Consider the following 19,428-nt stretch of genomic DNA (forward strand, 5'->3'; position numbering starts at 1 on the left):
TCGTTTGCATCATCTCCCATTGCCTTTGGCAGAATGGCAGGGATAAAGAATTCCCTGCCAGTTCTCATCCAACTGCTGAGAAATAAAGATTCCAAGCAAACATTTCTTTGACCTTGTGTTGGGAATCTCTGGCAGGACAGACTCTCCGAGCTGGTATTGAGAATATAGAGTCTCCCTGACAGGTTACTCAATACATCCCCATAGGATCGGCCATTCAGCTCATCATGACCTACTCACATGGAGGGAGCCTCCCCACACAGAGGAAGCCTTACCCACACAGAGGGAGGCTCCCCCATGCAGAGGAAGCCTTACCTATGTGAAGTGAGCCTCCTCCATGCAGAGGGAGCCTTACCCACACAGAGGGAATCTCCCCCATACCTCTGCAGTATCTCTTTGCTTCTCAAATTGAAAAGGAAGTTTCCTTCTCCACGTCTATGATCAGGAGTTTTTTGCATCGCTGCAGTTAGGGGAGAAACAAGATGCCCCCCCCCTCCCCCTGCCTTTATTTCCCATTGCACCTCTCACATCATCAGGGAGTTCCAAAATGGTTTACCGCTAATGAATAGTAATACCTGTCACTAATCAATTCTTAACCAGCTACACCCTTACCGCTAAACAATCCTTAACCAGTTACAACCCTACCACTAACTAATCTTAACTAGCCACATCCCTAGTACTAACTAATCTCATCCAGCCACACCTCTACTACTAACTAACCTTAACCAGCCACACCTCTACCTTTAACAAATTCTTAATTAGCTGCATACCCACCACTAATCCTTAACCAGCCGCATCTAGCCCTAACTAATCTTTAATCAGCTGCAATCCTGCCACTAACTAAACTCAACCAGCCACACCTCTACCATTAATCAATTTTTAACTATCTGCTATCCTACCACTGACTAATCCTTAACCAGCCACACACCTATCCTTATCTAATCTTTAATCAGTTGCATCCCACCACTAACTAATCCTTCACTAATTGCAAATTAATCCTTAACCAATCACACCCTCATCCTTCACTCATCCTTAACCAAAAACACCCCTACCACTAACTAATCCTGAACCAGACACACTGCTGCCCATACTAGCTGCAAACATACCCTTAACTAATCCTTTCCCAGTCGCACCCCTAACACTAACCAATTCTTAATCAGCCATTTACCCATCGCTAACTAATTCTCAACTAGCCACACATCTATCATTAACTAATCCTTACACAGCCACATCCCTTTATAAAGAATTCCTTCTGTGAATTAGGGAGTGATGGGATAGTGACTGGAAAGTCTGTTTCCAGGTGTTTAAGGAGAGATAAGGATGTTGCGAATAACTTCCCTGCTCTTGTCCAACAATGTGTCTCTGCAATCTTCCACAGCAATCAGAGAAGGCAGACAGAGCTTCATACTAACGACTCCTCGTTGAAGACAGTATCTCAGGCAAAGCAGCACTCCCTCAGGCTTGCAATGGGAAAGCCAATGAAATTACGTGCTGGAGTTGGGCTTGATCCCATGCCATCTTAACCAATCGGATGCAGAAGCTTGCTGAGAGAGATTTTACCAACTTTCCAAACCTGTGCTGATCTAGCTGTTCTCCAGGATTTCATTAATAATTGACAAACCGTGTATATGCATCAGTAATACACATGCTCCTATCACATGCATTATGGCTAGACACTGTCCCTCATGTAGAATTCACTCAGTCACACACAGTGGCTTCATATGGGTCTAGCAAACAGCTCATGCTTTGCCGAGCTCACTCTCCAAAGTGTTAGAGCTGAAATAAAGACCAATCTTCGAAAGTTACTGCTCAGTGTTAGAGTACAATGGATTCCTGGAGCAGCCTTTTACATGCAACACGGTCCCTTGGGCTTTTCAAAAGATGCAAAGTTGCTTTTTTTGTAAAAAATCTGAAACTGCATTTGTTTGGATTTGCTATGCATGCCATATAGTCTTCTCCAAAAACAGCCCCAGACACTGTATCAATCAATTCATTCATTCCATGCTCCCACACAATCAGCTGGCTCCTCCTCTCTCCTCTTCTCTTCCTTCAGATCAGCAAGCTAGCAGATTCAAGCATTCCTCCTCGGAGTGTTCCACGCGGTTCAATCTGACAGGTCCCTCACTTCCAGGGAGATCGAGTGAACACAAATAGGGGAAATAAACCTGTCTGATACAGAACTCTGTACTGGGGGATGCAGGGGATGCATTAGTCACTCACATTGGCTGTTCAATGGAAGCTTGGCACTGCAGGAATGGGAAGGAGGTATTTTGTAATGTGAAGTTTAACACAAGAGTACAGGATGGATTAACACTCACAATCTGACTTGATTCCACACACCCAGCTCTGGTTTCTGTACAATCTCAAACAACAGACTGTAATTAATCAATAATGTATTGATCAGAATGAGCAGAGTTTGGAAATGATAAAAAATGGTTAAATACCTTCTTTCTTTGCACATCTAACCCATTTTGCAATCAATTCAGACAGAATCCCACACACTGTCACTGGGGCATGGGCTCCCCCACACACTGACTCTCACTGGGGTACAGGCTAACCCCCCCCCCCCCCCCACTCCTCCACACACACACTGACTCTCACTGGGGTACAGGCTAACCCCCCCCCCCCTACTCCTCCACACACACACTGACTCTCACTGGGTACGGGCTCCCACACACACACTGACTCTCACTTGGGTATGGGTCCCACACACACACAGACTCTCACTGGGGTATGGGTCCCACACACACACTGACCATGTACCACCCACAAGCCCTATCCCACCTTTGACCCTCACTCTACAGTTTCTGGGAGAAATGCCAAAAAACTAAGAGAATGGCAAGAGCTGGCTGTCAAACTGGGAATCCTGATTAAATCACACATATCTTCAAGGGAAAAACATGAAGCGTGAATGAAAACTAAATTTTATAACTTCTGGTATAAATAATGAACGTGAAAGGGAATCTATTTCCTCATGTGATTCAGATCACATTCGCTGCCTTCTGAAATAATCTGTTTCAGTTTACATGAGGAATTATTTGATGTTCCTCTCAATGGTGGTTTTTTTTGGCAAGGGTAATCTTTGAGGAACAGGTTTTTTAAAAAAGTGTGATGAATCTAAGGCAGGTTTGGAATTGTTTGATCACAGCCTGCCCTTCAGAAATGAGTGTGAGTTAATAATCTGGGGGAGGGTTCTCTGCCAGAATGAAGCCAAGGGTTTTTGCCTGGATTGAACTCTGTGCTGTGCCCCAAACTGCAAAGCATGCACGAACAGACCAAGGTTGTTTGTACTTGGCACTGAAACCATCGAGAGCAGACAATGAAGACCCTGGACACCATGTTTCGTTTGAAGATGATGAGGAGATAGATTTTGAGTACAATGTACGGGAGAAGGGCATCTTTTAGCTGACGGATAAGACTTTTGGAAAGGGAGAAGACTATCAACATCTGTGGAGGAGAGAGGAAAGAAACAGAGAAATGAAAAGACAAGTGAAATGCAGGAAGACTGGACACACAGCTGTGACTCACAACCTCTGCCTTCAGGCAGGTGGCTGAGAGAGGCGACAGGGGGAGGGGGTTTGCAAATGCAATGATGAACTTGCAAAGAAGCTGCAGTGACTGCAAGCCCCAACCCAAAAGACATCTCTGCCTGTGACAGCCCCTCCCAGCACAGAAAAGGCCAGTTTATCGAAGAATGGGGTTATGCAGTAAGAGGGGGGGAGAAATGAGATCTTACCTCTTTGAGGCGCTCCATGTCTTTGAGGTAGAATCCGATGTAGAAAAGACTAAGATACGAATTTACAAACTGAAACTGGGAAGAGAAACAAATTGTAGGATTAGGGTAGCCATATTGAGAATTAACATCAAACCGCCCTGATTATTGTTCACGTTGTTGTTTTCGGTTGTTGTTTGGTTTTTGTTTCTCACGGGAGCTAGCCATTGTTAGCCGTCCTGGAACTGAGGGATTTAGGAGGAACATTGCAAATAACTGCAATTGAGTCTGCAGTCACAGCCAGCATAGAATCACAGTTGTTACAGAAGGAGGCCATTTGGCCTATCGTTCCTGAGTTGGTTCTGTTATATAGTGTTAGCCTCCTGCCTTTTCCCCATATCCCTGCTCACCAATTAACCATCCAAGGCCCCCTCTTGAATACCTCAGTTGAACCTGCCCTCACCCATTTCCAGGCAGTGCTTTCCATACCCTAACTACTTGCTGGGCTAAAAAGCTTTTTCTCACATCACCTTTGCTTTTTCATAAAAAAGACATTAGTGAACCAGAGAGATTTATTTTTACAGTAAGCAACAGCATAATAACGTGTAATAGTGGTTTCTAGAGCCAGAGTTTATGTCAGGACACACCAATAGCAGATTTCCTCCCCTACAGACACTTGTTATTTATGACAGTCCATGGTCACCTCATTAATGCTGGCTTCACATCCCATGTTTATTAACTGAATTTACATTTCAGTTGCCACACTGCGATTTGAGCAGTGGTATAGCCCTCTGGTTCCTACTCCAGTGACATCACCACAATATGACTTTCTGCCTTAATCTGCTGTTAGGAAGCGAGTTGCCAAGGGATACTCGTCCTTATTAGTCAAGATGTGGAGGTGCTGGGGTTGAACTGGGGTGGACAAGCTCACTTCACAAAGGGGCAGCACTCTGAAAGCTAGTGATTTCAAATAAACCTGTTGGACTGTAACCTGGTGTCATGTGACTTTTGATCTTTATTAGTCAAGGCATTGAACATAAGAACAGGGAAGTTCTGATGGGGCTGTACATAAGACACTTGTTATGCCATAGCTGCAACACTGTGTATAGTTCTGGTCACCACACGACAGGAAGGATGTGATTGCACTGGAGGGGTTGGAGAGGAGTTTCGCCAGGATTAGAGTGATTCTGTTTTGAAGACAGAGCTGATAAGCTGGGGTTGTTTTCCCTTGAGCAGGGGCAGCTTGGAGTAGGGGGAATCAGATTGAGGTGTACAAAGTTCTGAGGGCATCGACGATGCAGATAAAGACAAACCCTTAGTAGAGTCAATAACCAAGAGCACAGTTTTAAGGTAAGGAGTCGAAGGTTTCGGGGGGATTTTAAGAAACATCTTTTCACTCAGTGGGTGGTGGGGATCTGCAACTCACTGTCTGTAATGGTGGCAGAAGACATTTAAGAAGTATTTAGATGAGCACCTGAAATGTCACAGTACAAAAGGCTACAGGCCAAGTGCTGGGAAATGGAATAGAACAAGTGAATATTTGATGGATCAAAGGACCTCTTTACATGCTGTAAAATCTCCAAGACTGTATCAACTCCAGGACTTTGACCCCGTGACAGTGACTGAACAGTAATACATGTATTTCAGCACCTCCTGCAAGTTCCCCTCTAAGTCCTCCACCATCCTGACTTGGAAATATATCGCTGTTCCTTCACTGTCAATGGATCAGAATAATGGAATTCCCTCCCTAAGATTAGATTAGATTACTTACAGTGTGGAAACAGGCCCTTCGGCCCAACAAGTCCACACTGACCCTCCGAACAGCAACCCACCCAGACCCATCCCCCTACATTTACCCCTTCACCTAACACTACGGGCATCTACCTACAGAACATGGGCTGCAGTGGTTCAAGAAGGCAGCTCACCTCCACCTTCTCAAGGGGCAACTAGGGATGGGCAATTAATGCTGGGCCCAGCCAGTGATGCCCTCACCCCGTGAGTCCATTTTGAAAAAACTATGATGTAAACCAATTCCTGATCACCTGCCCTAAAATCTCCGATGTGGCTACCCTTGTTTGACAGTTCTCTTTTAAGGTGCATTGGGTAGTTTTACAACATTAACGACACTCTACAAATGCAAGTTGTTGCTGCAAGTGACCAGCCCGGCCATTTCTCAATGTAACAGGATGTGGAGTGAGTCAGGACACAGGGTGACAGAGTTTTGGATGAGCTATTGTTTGTAGAGGGTGAAGGTAGGAGACTAACCAGGATAGTGTTGTGCCAACCAGAGACACAAAAGGTCCAGTATATCTGCAGAAAGAAAGCAGAGTTCACAGAATTGAATCCAGGTTCAGATCCAGCTGAGAGTGTTGGGGTGAAGATTGCTGGCTGCGAGGCTCTTACGCACACAGTGAGTTTGAGCCAAAGACCAGAGACAGGATTTAGCACAGGATCAAGAGTGAATCAGTGACAAATACACCATATAGTCAGAGAGAAGATGGTTCTGTGCACATCCAGTGGATAGCATCATGAGGTTAAGACTGAGGCAGAGTGTCTCAAAATGAGGTGGTTGTAGCTCTGACCCAGAAGACCATAAGAAGTATGAGCAGGAGGAGGCCATTCGGCCCCTCGAGCCTGCTCCACCATTCAATAAGATGATGGCTGATTCAACATTCCTCACATTCACTTTCCCACCCTTTCCCCATAACCACCGATTCCCTGATTGAACAAGAATCTATCTCAGCCTTAAATATACACAAGGACTCTGCCCCCTACTGCTCTCTGTGGCAAGGACTTTCAATGATTTTTCAACTTCTCAGAAGAAATTCCTCCTCATCTCAGTCTGAAAATGCTCCCCCTTTATTCTGAGACTGTGCCGTCTGGTCCTAGACTCTCCCCACGAGGGGAAGCATCCTCTCAGGATCTACAGTCAAGCCCCTTAAAAATCCTTAAACATGTTTCAATGAAATCACCTCATTCTTCTAAACTCCAGTGAGTAGAGTCCCAACCTGATTAACCTTTGCTCTTAAAACAATCCCTCCATACCTGGGATCATCCCAGTGAACCCTAGGGAAGGACACACCAAGATGTCTCCACACTGTGATATAGCACCATTATCACAGGCCCAACAGCATGCTGGGCAAAAGGTTAAAGGGATCTTCAGCTCCATAAGTATAGGCACATCGCTGAATCAGCGAGGTGGGGGGGGGGGCAGGGGGGAAGCTGAGAGATAACTGCGACACCATGGGCTGTTGGAGGCACCTAGGCTCGAATTAGAGTCTACTACTGGGCTGCAGTTGTGCTTGACTGAATCTCGAATATCATTGCTTCTAAATTTAACGCCGAGCAGACATAGAGTCTGCTGTGTACATAGGTGTACAACACGGAAACACACTGCTCAGTCCAATTCGTCCATTCTGACCAGATAGCCTAACCTCATCTACTCCCACCTGCCAGCATCCGGCCCATATCCCTCCAAACCCTTCCTATTCATATACCCATCCAGATGCCTCTTAAATGTTGCAATTGTACCAGCCTCCACCACTTCCTCTGGCAGCTCATTCCATACACGTACCACCCTCTGCGTGAAAATGTTGCCCCTTAAGTCTCTTTTATATCTTGCCCCTCTCACCCTAAACCTATGCCCTCTAGTTCTGGACTCCCCCACCCTAGGTAAAAAAACCTTGTCTATTTATCCTATCCATGCCCCTCATGATTTTATAAACCTCTACAAGGTCATCCCTCAGCCTCTGATGCTCCAGGGAAAACAGCCCCAGCCTGTTCAGCCTCTCCCTGTAGCTCAAATCCTCCAACCCTGGCAACATCCTTGTAAATATTTTCTGAACCCTTTCAAGTTTCACAACATCTTACCAATAGGAGGGAGACCAGAATTGCACGCAATATTCCAAAAGTGGTCTAACCAATGTCCGGTTCAGCCGCAATATGACCTCCCAACTCCTGTACTCAATACTCTGACCAATGAAGGAACTGACACAAGAATGACTGGCTGTGTCCTTTCACCTTTCAGCTCTAAAACCTGGAATCTCTCAATAGCTTCTGTGCCCCCAACCCAATTCTTCCTGATCCCTCTGCTGTCCCCACACCCCCTTTTCCCCCAGAGCTTCTCTGACCTACCTTCCACTGGGGTTATAGCTGCATCAGGCTTGACCCAGACTCCCCCAGGGGAAGGTGACTAGGAGTGGACCCCTCCTCCGGGTGTTGGCACGACAGAAAGCCGAGACCGGACTCTCAGCCAATCCAAATTCCTGGTGATGGGCAGATCTGCATTTCACACCGGGAAGTGGGAATGACAGTGAGGAATAGAGACTTTCCTTTTGAACAGGCCCTGGGCTTGTGGGGAGGGGGGCTCCATCATTGACTGAGGCCTGTGACTTGAGGGGGTTCTCTGTGCTCAGGTCCTGGGGAGTTGCCTTTGGGATTAGGTTGATGGTGGTTGTGGTGTCTGAAGGTTTGGGGGGGTTGGGGGATGGGGATGATGTGGGAGGGAACAGGTCAGGGAGGAGATTTTACTAAGGCTTTCGACAAGGTCTCTCATGGTAGGCTCATCCAGAAGATTAAGATGCATGGGATCCATGGTGACTTGGCCACATGGATTCAGAACTGGCTTTCCCATAGGAGGCAGAGGGTAGTGGTGGAAGGGTGTTTTTCAGGCTGGAAGTCCGTGACTGGTGGTGCCCTGCAGGGATCTGTACTGAGACCTCGGTTTGTGATACATGTAAATGACTTGGATGAAAATGTAGATGGATGAGTTAGTAAGTTGGCAAATGATACAAAGATTGGTGGAGTTGTGGATAGTGTAGAAGGTTGTCAAAGGATACAACAGGATATAGATTAGTTGGAGATATGGGCGGAGAAATGGCAGCTGGAGTTTAATCCGGAGAAGTGTGAGGTGCTGCACTTTGGGCGATTAAATGTTAAGGAAAAGAATACAGTTAATGGCAGGACTCTGAACAGCATTGATGTACAGAGGGATCTTGGGGTTCAAGTCCATAGCGCCTTGAAAGTAGGTTGGGTGGTAAAGGAGCCAAATAGCTTGCTTGCTTTTATTGTTTGGGGAATTGACTACGAGAGACAGGATGTCACACTGCAGCTTTATAAGACTTTGGTTAGGCCGCACCTAGAGCATCGTGTTCAATTCTGGTCACTGCATTACAGGAAGGATGTGGAGGCTTTGGAGAGGGTGCAGAACAGGTTTCCCAGGATGCTGCCTGGATTAGAGGGTATGAGCTGTGAAGAGACGCTAGAAAAACTCGGGTTGTTTTCTCTGGAGCAGTGGAGGCTGAGGGGAGACTTGATAGAAGTCTATAAAACTATGAGATGAACAGATAGGGTTGACAGAATCATTTTCCCAGAGTTGAAACATCTGATATGAGTGGACATGCATTTAATGTGAGAGGAGCAAAGTTCAAAGGAGATGTGAGGGACAAGTTTTTTTACAGAGAGTGGTCGGAGTCTGGAATATGCTGCCGGGGCAGGGATGGAAGAGATACCCCGGAGGAGGGGTCCAATCTGAACAGTGGGGCATTTAAGAGACTTTTAGATAAGCACATGGATATACAAGGGAGGAATATGGACCAAGGGCAGGCAGAAGGGATTAGTTTAATTTGGCGTTATGTTCAGCACAACACGATGGGCGGAAGGGCCTGTTCCTGCGCTGTACTGTTCCATGTTCCATGTAGGGATCTGCAAGGGAGCAGCACCTGAAGGGAAAACTTTGAGAAATGCTTCTGGAACAGGAAAGCTTCAGCAGAAGCAGCTTTTTTTTTGTGAGGTGGGGACTGAGGTGTCTAACCTGGTCTTGCGATTCCCACTAAAGGACTAATATTAGCCTCAGGGCCCTGGGGAGGGGCAGCTCCCAGGCTGAAAAGGGTGGGGGAGCAGGAGTGGGGGCTGAGGGCTAACAACGAGGATTAGGGATGGCAATGGAGCATTAGAAAGATAGGATTTCCTGGAGGGAACAGGGTCAGAGCCAATGTAGTCAGAGCGGAGAACTGACAAAAGGAGGATCATACTATTGGGGCTATTCTATGGAGAGAGAGAAAGTGAGAGAGAAAGAGACAGCAACAGAGTGAAAGAGAGCAACAGAGTGATTGAGCAAGGAAGAGAGAGAGAGCACAAGAAAGGGACAGCAAGAAAGAGAGAGAGTGAGACAGACAGAGAGCAACAGGAATGGGACTAGATCAGTTTAGGATGTCTGTTCGGCATGGATGAGTTAGACCAAAGGGTGTATTCTGAGTCAGAGAGAGTGCAACAGAGCACGAGAGACAGAGTAGAACATACCGTGTAAAAACGGTAAGGTTATGATTTTGTGGGGCATTAATTCCTCAAAATTGATTGGGATGACACTGGGATAACGGGTAAGGAAGAGAAGTGACTGAAATGGATAATCATTTGGTGGTTCAGAACTTGAACACTGCTGAAGATGAGATGACCCCGAGGTTAAACTGAACACTTGTTGTTTCTGTCTAAGGAGAAAACAGCCCGATGGTCTTCTGGGATAATGGTGACTTTACCTTTCACATTTTTGTTTCAAGTCAACCAAAAAGGCAATAGACATTCTCCAGTCATTACCCAGGGCAATGTCTTGAACAATCAGAGTCAACTTGCCCAGATTAATATTTAAACAAAGCCTGGCAGTTACTGTTAGTCATCATTCACTTGTGGATTCGCCAAGGCAATGATTCTATCAGAGTTCACCTTAAACTGATCAGAACTCCCTTCTCATTCTGGATAAAATGTTGTTTCCCTTTACATTGAGATTTTTATGAATTGTTCTAATGAGTACACGGCAAAAGTATTTGACAAAATGTGTCTTTTTTCAAGAACACTCAGGTTTCTGAAACATGTTTGGGAGGACGCCCTTGATCAGTAAGTTGTTGAATGAGGCTTTACTGGATCTGGTGCAAGTCAATTAGATGGGTCAAATGGATCAAGTGTCTATGGAGGCATTTGGGTAAGAGTGATCATAACATTTACATTGGTAAAGGAGGAGAAGCAGGAACATTATACCACCCCCAAATTGAAAAAGGACCCATTTCAAGGAGATGAGTAAGGTGTATCCAGTGGAACCAGAAACTGACAGAAAAAACTGTAAGAGAACAGGACTGGCACATTCCGAGGTCAAAAGGTAAGGGAGAGGCAAGAGAGAGAGAGAGAGATTAAGATGAAACAATAAGGCACATGTCAGATGAATTCTACAAGGAAGAACTGGGATAAATGCAGTAAGCTGAGTGAAAAGGTGAAGAGGAAAGAATGACTGGCAAAGAGAGAATAGAAAGGCAGTGACACAAAGTGGAACTCAACAATCTCAGTGTACCATCCACAAGATGCACATAGAGTTATACAGTCATAGAGATGTACAGCATGGAAACACACTGTTCGGTCCAACTTGTCCATGCCAACCAGATATCCAAACCAATAAAGTCCCATCTGCCAGCAACTGGCCCATATCCCTTTAAACCATTCCTATTCATATACCCATCCAGATGCCTTTTAAATGTTGCAATTGTACCAGCCTCCACCACTTCCTCTGGCAACTCATTCCATGCATGTACCACCCTCTGTGTGAAAAACTTGCCCCTTAGGTCTATTTTATATCTTTCCCCTCTCACCCTAAACCTATGTCCTCTAGTTCTGGACTCCCCAACCCCAGGGAAGAGACTTTGTCTGTATATCCTATCCATGCCCCTCATGATTTTATAAACCTCTATAAGGACACCCCTTAGCCTCCGATGCTCCAGGGAAAACAGCCCTAGACCATTCAACCTCTCCCTATAGCTCAAATCCTCCAACGCTGGCAATATCCTTGTAAATCTTTTCTGAACCCTTTCAAGTTCCACAATATATATCCGATAGGAAGGAGACCAGATTTGCACGCAATATTCCAACAGTGGCCTAACCAATGTCTTGTACAGCCGCAACATGACCTCCCAACTCCTGTACTCAATACTCTGACCAATAAAGGAAAGCATACCAAACACCTTCTTCACTATCCTATCTACCTGCAAATACACTTTCAAGGAGCTATGAACCTGCACTCCAGAGTCTTTTTGTTCAGCATCAATCCCCAGGACCTTACCATTAAGTGTATAAGTTCTGCTCTGATTTGTGTTCCCAAAATGCAGCACCTCACATTTATCTGAATTAAACTCCATCTGCCACCTCTCTGCCCATTGGCCCATCTGGTTAAGATCCTGTTGTAATCTGAAGTAACCTCCTTTGCTGTCCATTACACTTCCAATTTTGGTGTCATCTGCAAACTTACTAATTGTACCGATAAAAAATATACCAAGGCTCCTTTGACAGCACCTTTCATAAAGCCACAGGACATAGGAGTAAAATTAGGCCATTCAGCTCATCAAGCCTTCTCTACTATTTAATCACGGCTATTGTGTTTCTCAACCTCATTCTCCTGCCTTCTCACAGTAACCTTTGATTCCCCCCCCATACTAATCATGAACTTATTTATCTCTGTCTTAAATATGCTCATTGACTTGGCCTCCACAGCCCTCTGTGGCAATGAGTTCCACAGATTCACCACCACCTGGCTGAAGAAAGTCCTCCTCATCCAAACCCACGACTAGTTCCATCTAGAAAGTCAAAGGCAGCAGAAACATGGGAACACCACCCTCTACATGCTCTCCTACAAGCCACTCACCATCCTGACTTGGAAATATATCGCCGTTCCTTCACCGTCGCTGGGTCAGAATCCTGGAACTCTCTCCTCAGGGCATTGTGGGTCTACCTAAACCACATGGTTCAAGTAGGCAGCTCAACCCCATTTTCTCAAGGGGCAACTAGGGATGGGCAATACTGGGCCCAGCTAGTGACACCCACATCCCATGAATGATTTCTTTATAAAACACTGGCATTGGTAGGTAAACAGGCAGTAAGAGGGAAACTGGGTCTTATTAGTGACAAAGAGGTTGACGTAAGCTTAAAAGCAAAGGACAAGACAAGAGTACTTTGAGTACTTTGTATCAGTGTTTTCTTAGGAAGAGAAGTCTGACAAAGTACTGTCCAAAGCAAAAATAGTAAAGTTAATGAATGGTGTGAAAATAGGACTCCAGGATATTGTAAAACTGAAGATAAATGAGTCACTTTGTCCAGATGCCTTTCATCTCTGTCTAAGACAGAAAGTTGAAGCATACAACAGAATAATCCCTACAGTGTTGAAGCAGGCCATTCAGCCCATTGGGTCCACACTGACCCTCTGAAGAGCATCCTACCCAGACTCAACCCTATCCCTGTAACTCCACCTAGCCTGCATATCCCTGGACACTAAGGGACAATTTCCCATAGCCAATCCACCTAACCTGCGCGTCTTTGGACTGTGGGAGGAAACTGGAGCACGCAGAGGAAACCCACGCAGACACGGGGAGAATGTGCAAACTCCACTCAGACGGTCACACAAGGCCAGGAGAAAGTGAGGGCTGCAGATGCTGGAGTACCAGAGTTGAAAAATGTGGTGCTGGAAAAACACAGCAGGCCAGGCAGCATCCGAGGAGCAGGAGAATCGACGTTTCGGGCATAAGCCCTTCTTCAGGAATGAGGTCACACAAGGCCAGTCAAACCCAGATCCCTAGTGCTATGAGGCAGCATTGCTTACCATTGAACCACTGTGCCACCCAATCAATAGTGGAAGGTCTTTAAGATTCTTCAAACATGGGGGTGAGGCCAGTGGACTGGAAATGTGAAACTGTTATTCAGAAAAGGCTGTAAGGACAATCCTAGCAATTACACTCGGACTCATTTGTCATGAACAGTGGGTAAGGTTTTGTAATAATTAATTAGGGAAAATATTTTCAGGAACTCTGAGTTGTTTGAATGAATTAGGTTGTCAGCACAGATAAGTAAAAGGCAGATTGTGTTTAATCTAACCTAATTAGAATTTTTGATTCAGTAACAGAGGAGGAAGGGATAGGTGAAAGGAATGCAGTAGAAGTTGTCACCATGGATTTTAAGAAAGCATCTGTCAAAGTACTGCTTTAAAAATTGCTGTTAAAGTGGAGGCTTACAGAAAAGGGGGCAACTGTGCAATTGGATTAAATATTGACTTAAGTTAGAATGCGGTGAGTTATGGTAGGCCTCTGTCTCAAACGTGTTGCATGTCTCCAGCTAAACTCACCAGGAGCTGCAAGAACAACACCTCACTTTCTGCTTGGGAACTCTGTAACCTTCTGGACTTAGTAAATATCAAGTTCAACAGTTTAGGGCTTGGGCACTTTCTCCCATGTCCTTACCACAACCCAACACACCAGGCCTTGTCATCACATGGGCTGCTACCACATAGAACCCATTGTCAGCCACTAATCGTCCTCATTACCAGCTATTCATTTCTCCAAGGCTGACCTTTACCTATTCCTTTTTAATTCAACTGTTTTTCTCTCCCTTTGGGCTCTATCTCCACTTACGTTACTCGTTATATCACCCCCACTGCATCTTTTGCATCAATACCAACCCTTTCCCAGCTACCATCAGTTCGGAAGAAGGATCACTGGACCCAAAACATTAACTCTGCTTTCTCTGTCCACAGATGCTGCTGAACCTGCTGGATCTCTCCAGCATGCTCTGATTTTGAGTTGTAGTTGGAGGCTGTTTCTCAGAATGAAGGGTGGTAGGCAGTGGTTTTTATCAAGGTTCAGTGCTCAGATCACTACTTCCTTTGCTTTATATCAATGGCTGGAATCTTAGAATAAATTTCAAAATTTAGCAATAATAGCAAACTCAGAGAAATGGCAAACAATGAGAATGATTGAATTACCTACAACAACTATCAGAATTTAATACAGGGAGGAGTGAGCTGATGAATTTTGGAAGAAGAATATTTGAGTGTGCAGAGCCAGAGGAATGGAGGGGTTCACATGGATTGATTTTTGAAGTTGGTAGGATGTCCTGAGAGAGTGGAGGCCCCAATTAGAGCTTTCTATTCAATTTTGGTCACTACATTTGAGGAAAGATGTGAAGGTTCTTGAAAGGGTGCAGAGGAGATTTACCACTGGTTCAGTGGCCAGCAGGGAAATGGTTGTGAGCTACAATAAAGCATGCTGGGAAGTTTGGTCAAGCTTGTTTAAACTTTGGCCTTGGTTAAAACTGCAGCCAGAGATTCATTAGCAGGTTACCTAGTTGACAATAATAAAAACAGAGTTCTCAAACAATCACAGAGAATGCCGGAGAAACTCAGCAGGTCTGGCAGTATCTGTGGGGAGAGAAATAGACAATACACAGAGGGTGGTACGTGTATGGAATGAGCTGCCAGAGGAAGTGGTTGGAAGCTGGTACAATTGCAACATTTAATAGGCATTTGGATGGGGTATATGAATAGGAAGGGTTTGGAGGGATATGGGCTGGGTGCTGGCAGGTGGGACTAGATTGGGTTGGGATATCTGGTCAGCATGGTTGGACTGAAGGGTCTGTTTCCATGCTGTACATCTCTATGACTCTATTTCAAGTCCAGTCAGAATGGAAGAAGAGTTTTTTATTCATTCAGAAGATGTGGGTGTCACTGGCTTGGCCAGCATTTATTGTCCATTCCTATTTGAGGGCAGTTACAGGCAACCACATTGCTGTGGGTCTGGAGAAGCATGTAGGTGATAGCAGATAAAGATGGCAGTTTCCTTTCCTAAAGAACTTGAGTAAACCAGGTGGAATTCTTTTTCACTTCCTAGCTCCCCCCAGCAATAGACAATGATTTTTTGGTCATCATTACAATCTCAATTCCACCATCTGCCATGGCAGGGTTCGAACTCAGGATGTTACCTGGGTCTTTGGATTAATAGCCCACCGATAATACCACAAGGCCATTGCCACCCCCATACAGAGCTCACAACATTCACTAGGTAACGCTGGGGCTGTTTTCCATGAAGGAGATGGGGGAGATATGCTGGACCTGTCCGGGATTTTGATAAGGACAAATTCTGAAGCACTAGGATCACGGGTTTAATAAGGGTAAGAGATGCAGGAAGTGATGTGAGGAAGATCTTTTTGACACAGTGAGTGAGAAGGATCTGCAGCACTCCATCCATGAGGATTGTGGAAACAATCGATGATTTGCAAAGGAAATTGGATAAGCACATCAAGGAACCAAGGTTGTTGGGTGATGGGCACTGTACAGAGGATTGACACCAACTGGATCACTCCGTGGGATGCTGGTAAGGACTCAATGGACTGAATGGTCCCCTTCTAATTCATAAATAGTTCTACAATAGTTGAAGACTCAGTTTAAACTGAGTTAACACTTACCAAAACTAGTTTAATGATGAGGTGTTTCTCGTAGGCACTCTGTAAACGATAATTCTCTGTAAGAAGCAAATAGAGAGAAACATGACTGAGATATGGCAATACTGACCTTTTGGAATTGTGCAGAACCAATCAGAAGCAGGTTTGATCGGAATTGTGGCAAAGTATAAACCCATGGGTTTCCGACATCCTCAATGCTGACCCCACGTTGACCCTGCACTGTCCTCATGGTGACATGCAAAGACCGACTGCTGACCCTATTGTGACCCTGCCATGACCCTGTGCTGACCCCGTGGTGACCCTCCAATGACCGTGATGAGATTGCATGGAGCCCGTGGTGACCAGCGTTGACCCTATGCTGACTGAGCGTACTTCCATTTCACCCTCTGGGCAAATGAAATACCCCGGGGTGAAATACCCCAAGCAGGTTGGAGGGGCGAGGCATAGCGAGGTACTGCACAGTTTGAAGAGCTGCAGAGTATCAGGAGGGTGGGGATTGTGGGATGGAGTCAGTGGGGGTAGGGGAACAGCTCTCGGGCTGGTGGGAGGCAGGGATCATGAGAGTGGGTTTTCAGGGTGGGGAGAAGGCTGTGAGGGTGGGGAATGGAGTTTGGGAGCTGTGAGATGGACAGTCAAGATGGATAGGCGCTATCTAAAAATAAAATAAAAACAAATGAAACACTGAACATAACGTACACAGGAGATTAATAAACCCCACAGTGTCTCTGTACATCATCTGTGTCTGCTAACAGTAATGAAAATTACTGGTGCCAACTTTCCAATAAACAGATTGGCCAGTCTTGTGTCAACCCCAGTATGAATTCAGTTCAATGCCAGTCTACACTCGTAGATCTTGACCTGGTTTCATACTGGTGCTTATGGGTGTTCCCCTGAATCACCGAAACTCTTCTGAACCAATGAAAGCTGTCCCTCTCGAAACGGCTTTTTGGGAGCAGGTAGATGGATCTGCAGGTATTTCAGTCCTCTGTAATATGGGAAGGAGAGCAGACTTCTTTAACCTCTCCAGCCTGTTTCTCCACCCGTTAGATCCTAGCTAACGTGTGTCATGACTCCATTTATCCAACAATCTCTCCCCCGCTTCTTGGGGAAGAGTTCCAGATTCCCTGTGACCTCTGTGTAAGAAAATGCTTCCTGACATCGCTCCGAAAGGTTGGCCTTGGATCTTAAGGTTTTGCCTCATATTCTGGGCTCCCACAACCCCAGAGTAGTTTCTTTCAAATTGACTCCATCAGCTGCTTGAATCATTGCAAACACCTCGATCAGATCAGCCCTTAAACTTCTAAACGCTAATCTATGAGTTTATGCCCCTAATTTAACCTGAAAATCCTCAACATCCACCAAGAAAGGAGGAAGTGAAACTCAACCAAGTGGGAATCTGGAAAGCTGGAAGGCTGGTTTGAGTTAGAAATACGGGTTAGAAGGTGATGTCGGTGTGATGATCATAGTAGACTGAGAGCCAGGTCTGACTGTGCAATCACAGTGTGCAGTAGAATACACATCAGCTGCAGTTGACAATATAAAGAGTCTCAAGGATGTCCACTTTTGAACTGTTGGTTTGGTCATGTAATCTCAATAGCAATATTGTGTAGACATAGTGGCAATGTCACTGGGCTCCTAACCCAAAACCCAGCTTAAAGGATTCAAATCCCACCACAGCCGCTGGTGAAATCTGAATTTAATTACAAGCCAGTCTAATGGTAGCCACATGACCACTGTCAAACGCCACAAATATCCATCTAACTTACTAGTATTAGTTAGGTCAGTTGACTAGTTTGCAAGGCAGGCTTACGCAACAGCATGGGTTCGATTCCAGTCATCACCATCACTAGTTCTCTCTTGTTAATGAGAGCAGCCCAATGGTTTGGTACAACAATAGCAACTTTACCACTAAACCTGGATCCGGGGAAGTTTGTCCTAATATGGTTAAAAATGTGCCACAGTCAAGAATGTGGTGCTAGAAAAGCACAGCAGGTCAGGCAGCATCTGAGGATAATCGACATTTCATGCATAAACCCTTCATCAGGAAAAATAGTGTCACCGTAGCAAGATTTGTGACTCGAGAGCAAGGATTTTAATTGAAGATCGGAGATACTCAAAACCTGAGAAAAATCCAGCTGCATTTCCAAAATACTGATCCAACTGCTCTGTCAAAACTCTTCCTAATTTTGGACACCTCTCTTTAACACTCTCTTTAACTTTTCTGAACCAGGGAGCACGAACCCAGCTGACATTCAGCAGTAGCTGCCATCTACTTCCATCTGAAAGGACAAGGGCAGCAGATATTTGGGAACACCACCCCCTGCACGTTCCCCTCAAAACCTAGCTTCATTAGTCCCACCATATAACTGTTCCCACACACTGCCAAGTTCACCATTGACCAGAAATTGAATTGGACTTGCCACATAAATGCAATGGCTAGAAGGGCATTTCGGAGGCAAGGAATACTGTGGCAAATAACTCACCTCCTGAGTCTCCAAAACTTGTTCACCAACGACAAGGCACAAGCTAGGTGTGTGAGGGAATTCTTGTGACTTGCCTGAACAAGTTCAGCTCCAATGACACTCAGAATCCTGACAGTGTGGAAACAGGCCCTTCAGCCCAACATGTCCACACCCACCCTCCAAAGAGTAACCCACCTAAGCCTATTTCCCTATATTTACGCCTGACTAATGCAGCTAACCTACACATACCTGAACACTATAGACAATGTAGCATAGCCAATTCACCTAACCTGCACATCTTTGGACAGTGGGAGGAAACCCACACAGACATGGGGAGAATGTGAAAATGCCACACAGACAGTCGGCCAAGGCTGGAATCGAATCTAGTCCCTGGCACTGTGAGGCAGCAGTGCTAACAACTGAGCTACCATAGAGTCATAAAGATGTACAGCATGGAAACAGACTCTTTGGTCCAACTCAGTAAAAACAAGGACTGCAGATCTGGAAACCAGAGTCTAGATTAGAGTGGTGCTGGAAAAGCACAGCAGGTCAGGCAGCATCTGAGGAGCAGGAAAATCGACCTTTCGGGCAAAAGCCCTTCATCAGGAATTCGGTCCAACACATCCATGCCGACCAGATATCCCAACCCAATCTAGTCCCACTTGCCAGCACTTGGCCCATATCCCTCCAAACCCTTCCTATTCATATACCCATCCAAATGCCTTTTAAATGTTGCAATTGTACCACCCTCCACCACTTCCTCTGGCAGCTCGTTCCATACACGTACCACCTTCTGAGTGAAAACGTTGCCCCTTAGGTCTCATTAATATCTTTCCCCTCTCATCCTATAACTATGCCCTCTAGTTCTGGACTCCCCCATCCCAGGGAAAAGACTTTGTCTATTTATCCTATCCATGATTTTATAAACCTCTATAAGATCACCCCTCAGCTTCTGATGCTCCAGGGAAAACAGCCCCAGCCTGTTCAGCCTCTCCCTCT

At 45.5% G+C, this 19,428-nt stretch overlaps 1 protein-coding gene across 3 annotated transcripts in view; it reads right to left on the reverse strand.

Annotated features, from left to right (window-relative positions):
- The window catches only part of ano8b (anoctamin 8b), a 129,287-nt gene that overhangs the window by 18,253 nt on the left and 91,606 nt on the right, over positions 1–19,428 (reverse strand). For 2 of the 3 annotated variants that reach the window (XM_043721500.2, XM_043721501.2), the window contains exons 11-13: positions 15,971–16,026; positions 3,734–3,808; positions 3,289–3,444 (exon numbers count right to left, since the gene is read on the reverse strand). In XM_043721500.2, coding sequence (XP_043577435.2) covers positions 3,289–3,444; positions 3,734–3,808; positions 15,971–16,026 — 287 coding nt within the window. The remainder of the gene's footprint in view (positions 1–3,288; positions 3,445–3,733; positions 3,809–15,970; positions 16,027–19,428) is intronic. The other variant, XM_043721503.2, reaches the window with a different exon arrangement.

Source organism: Chiloscyllium plagiosum, unplaced genomic scaffold (assembly GCF_037043375.1).
Source record: "Chiloscyllium plagiosum isolate Xiang-an unplaced genomic scaffold, Cpla_swu_hap1 HiC_scaffold_28, whole genome shotgun sequence".
Taxonomy (NCBI): domain Eukaryota; kingdom Metazoa; phylum Chordata; class Chondrichthyes; order Orectolobiformes; family Hemiscylliidae; genus Chiloscyllium; species Chiloscyllium plagiosum.